The sequence below is a fragment of the Capsicum annuum genome, chromosome 1, assembly GCF_002878395.1.
Source record: "Capsicum annuum cultivar UCD-10X-F1 chromosome 1, UCD10Xv1.1, whole genome shotgun sequence".
In the NCBI taxonomy this organism is placed as follows: domain Eukaryota; kingdom Viridiplantae; phylum Streptophyta; class Magnoliopsida; order Solanales; family Solanaceae; genus Capsicum; species Capsicum annuum.
The window spans coordinates 14,560,438-14,564,863 of NC_061111.1; the positions used below are offsets into that span (position 1 = coordinate 14,560,438).

The 4,426-nt window shown below is 35.9% G+C and overlaps 1 protein-coding gene across 1 annotated transcript; it reads right to left on the reverse strand.

Annotated features, from left to right (window-relative positions):
• Positions 1–1,374: 1,374 nt before the first annotated feature.
• LOC107869027 (reticulon-like protein B22) lies at positions 1,375–4,177 on the reverse strand. The gene is made up of 2 exons (XM_016715618.2): positions 3,949–4,177; positions 1,375–2,453 (listed from the first exon to the last, which is right to left on the reverse strand). The coding sequence occupies exon 2, from the start codon at positions 2,178–2,180 to the stop codon at positions 1,647–1,649; it is 534 nt and encodes a 177-aa protein (XP_016571104.2). The 5' UTR covers positions 2,181–2,453; positions 3,949–4,177; the 3' UTR covers positions 1,375–1,646.
• Between the last annotated feature and the right edge of the window lie 249 nt (positions 4,178–4,426).

Here is a 4,426-nt window from a genome sequence, read left to right on the forward strand (position 1 = left end):
CTAGGAAAGCTACTCGTACCTTGTCCTGAATATCTTCGTTACTAATTATATCTCTCCTGGTATGCCCACACATCCATCTCAACACCCTTATTTCTGCTGCATTCACCTTCTGGATGTGTGAGTTTTTGACCAGCCAACATTGCCATAGATGATTATTCATGTATGAAGTAAACTCTACAACTAGTGAAACTTCACCATTGTTGTGTTGGCCAAAGAAAAGGATGAAAAGTAATCCTAGGTATTAAATACAAGTTTTGGATTAACCAAATGATGTCATAGAGCTATGAACTCCATCACTGAACTTGGAATGGGATTTGTACTTAGTTGTAAGTGATTAATCCAAATCGAGCTTTTTGGGGGTATCAATGAGCAATCCTTAATGTGAATTGGTTTTCATTAGGTAGGCTTTGAGTTATTGGTGAAATTTGGGAAGCAAATCGAATTATGTTGAAACTTACTATGGGAGCTCTACATCCTCTATTCCCCTGTCGTCATTTTGGTGAGATTCCATGTTAATAATGGTGGAGGAACAGTTATAACTATTCTTTTGAGTTACCGAAGCCTGTCTTGATAGACAATTTCATTCCATGTCATAGCCAGTAATTATTCTTTTAGGGTGTAAGCTATGGTTACTCATATGTCATGCATTGAGTGGGAACCATTTCAAATGAAATATGCTGATTTAAAGGTTTAAACGTTGATTCCATGAATGAGCATCTCACAGTTTACCTATATGAGACTTTAATTTCAAATGAAATGTGTTGACTAAAGGTTGTGTGAATGCAGAATTTTCATTACTAACATGATTATGTTTTCCAACAGTTCCTATCATGTGAATTTGAGTCATGACACATACATAGTTTATATGAGTGATAATTTCGACACGAATTTTGGAAGTCTGAAAGAGACCCTTAGTCTAATATGATTCATAGTTTCATCAGCACAAGTAACAATCTTCAAATATGATTCTCATAGTAGATCATGAACTCAAGGCTAATCAAATGGATGAGAACACAAAAAAAGATTAGAGCAAGGAAATATTTGACTCTAAACAAACAGTTTGTTTCAACTTGATCGAATCGACATTGATAATAATGAGAATAAGTGTCATTCGAACAAACAATTCTAATATAATGGCTCTAGCAAAATGTGACACCTAGAACAATTAGTTAGGATTCTCCTACAACCCAAGAGTATGGACCAATGTTATTGGAAATCAATTCCACTTTCCTCTTTGTAAAGCATCTAATATGCAAAGTAATCCTTATATACTTTAGTTTCATTCTTGTGGTTTGCCACTTTGGCCATCGAAATCCAAAAGGTCCACAAATATTGTAAATCCCAATCTTGTAGGTATCATAATAAAGTACTTGCTTTAGTTTAAAAAGAAAATACTTAGCTTTCAATTGACAACACAAGTGTTTACATTTTATACAGTGAGCTAACAACTTATATCATCATGGGACTGGGAATATATTACAGGGATATGTAAGGAAATCACTAGGCTGCAGACATGAGTACAAAGAGAATTCACATTAATATGACAAAAACACACGATGAACCTGGTAAAACTGGAAGCAAGAGTTGCAAACAATGCATCAACTCCTTCCTTCGTCCCTTTCAATTTTGAAACAGATCAACTCAATTTAGTCGTCCTGAACTGTGTTCGTGCAGTCCCGTCTCATTGTATATCTAGAGCTAATCAATTGCAAGTTCTCAGAAAGCATATAAAGGCAAAGAAAGCAGAGTCCAGCATAGGCAATGGTAACACCCGAGGCTATCCTTCCAAGAGCTGATAGCACATACAGAGCAACCACAACCTTAAAGAACAAGCGCTTATCATGACCAGTAGCAGCAACCCGAAGAACAGACTCAGCAGCACCAATAGTATTGGCGAGGCAGGCAAAAAACCTGTTCGCAGCGTCCTGAGATATCTGCCACTCAAGCGGATCCACAGGTACCGAGATGTTCATTTGGCGAAAGAGGAGGCCTAGAATGGCGAGGGAACAAAGGAGTACAATAAAGACATCCGAGACAAGAGAGATGAGACTGGAATTCCGATAGGCACAGTGGTAGTAGACAAGGCTGCCACATATGATGAGTATGAATGGTTTACCCCCGATATCCGTCTTTCTAGAGTTTACTGGCCTTGCTGTGGTCTCATTAGCATTCAATTCCATTGCACCAGTACTTTGGAGTGAAGTGACTTAATTCATTCCCGAGCAGATAATAGCCAGATGATGGAACCCTGTAATCACAGATCAGCTAACTGATTCCTTAATAAGCATTCGTTCCTGGACTTTAAAAGTATCAGATATCCCTATAGGTAGTCTGCCTGGCGCAGATGCTTCCGACGCCTCTACTATAGGTCGGACCCAAGTAACACTATGAGGACAATTTGTTGGAAAGGTCAATGCTGGATGCTTCTTTTCTTATGCTTCAAAATCTGTAGGCTGTAACAGATATATTTAAAATTCTACGTCAGTGGGCTGTAATTACAATTGCATTCAAAATTCTATGCTTCAATGGACCTGGAAAGTTCCAATTGCATTTACACATTTACCACATGTCTCTATTGGTAAATGATGCAGTAAAGAACCAGATTTTCTTTGAAAATTTCTTGTCTTCACTCTTTACTATTTTCCAATGTAGATCACTTTTATCAGCACTTTTCTTCTTTGATAAGTTGAATCTAACAATCATGGGGTTTTAAAGAAAAAAAAAACAAGAAAATTTAAGCACTAAGGAAAATGTCATTGTGCCCCTATATATCTAGTTGAACATTTGATTTCAGCAACTCCAAAACAGCAATCATGATTCAATTTCAAGCTATGTTGCTCTAGCTCTGAAGGGGTCTATCTGAAACAAACTTTCTACTTCTCCTGAGGTAGTGGTATGGACTGCGTACATCTTACCCTCCCCAGACCCCACTGTGTGGGAATACACTGGGTTTGTTGTTGTTGTTGTTGTTGCTCTAGCTCTGAAAATATCGGACTCTTCACAAGTAATGCATTTTCGAGGAATCCAAAACGGGTAAAGCAACATTTTTGGAGAGTCCAAACAACATAGATTTCAAGAACAACAGTTACCTTTAACTCAAGAAGTTATATTAATTACTAGTATTGAACTTCATCAAAGATGACGACAGTAGTACTGAAATCTCTGGGGGTTTGACAATACTTATTGAGCTAAACATTTACAAACAAATAACTCCTCTAATTCTTAACTTCATGGTAAATGGCTGTTCACAAAATGATCTAAAAGATTGAAATTTCTTGGAGTACAAGCTTATGCTTTTTTAAAATCCTTACATATCAATTAAATCATAAAAGTAAAATAGAAAGCACTAAAGGGTGTGGCCCAGTTGTCAACAAAATGGGTTGCGTATCATGAGATCTCAAGTTCAAATCACAGCCGAGACAAAAAATAAACTAGGTGATCTTTCCCCATCTGTCCTAGCCTTGAAGTAAACACATGAAGCAATCGAAGGTGGTTCAACATCTTATATATACATAAAAATTTAAAAAAAAAAAATAATTTTAACCGTGTACAAACAGTGCAATGATCCCTCGGACCTATATAGGTAGCAGATATCCTATGTAATTAGTGTAGGTCCATACAAACTGACACGATCACCACGGTTATTAAAAAAAGCAAACAGAAAAGAGATACTGTATGTTTTAGTATGTGCCATTGTAGATATTACAAATTGGGTTAGTTGAATTCCTGTTTCTGAAGTTTGATTATCAAATTACTTGAGTAACAAACAATCTAGGAGAATTGTTCAGTACTCTTAACCCTAACTCACAGTTCACTACATGTACAACAAGAACCAAGCCAAATTGAATAATTCAATATATTAAGGGTATATTTAGAACCTTCAATTAACCCATCATTTTGCAATCAAATACGCAATAGTTCCCAATAAAAAAAAAAAAGTATACGTACCAATGGCGAAGTTGGGTGGCCGGAAAATATGGAGAAACGGGTTAGGGATTGCGGGAACCGATTTGGGGGAATCCAATGGGAGACTTTTCTACGTGGACGATCACAAAAAATAGTCCGCCCAAAATACCTAATATGCCCTTTTTTTATTAGTTTCATACGTGGACCATCACAAAATGTTTAGTGAAACATATGACCTATCAACTGTTTGAATTTCTATTTGAAATTTCGTATTACGCTAGTAATGATAGTCAGGTGTATTTGCTTAATATTTTAGAATACTGTAAATTAACTTAATAGTTTAAATATGAAATTTTAAAAAAAAGTAATTTAATTATGTTTTTAGTCCTTCACCCGTGTATTTTAGTTGACCACTTTCCATATTATATGATAAATTAAGATAATTAATTAGTTTTGCTACTAATATTCTCCTTCTTATACGAAACTAGTATATGTATTCGTGCGAATATGTATAACTCAA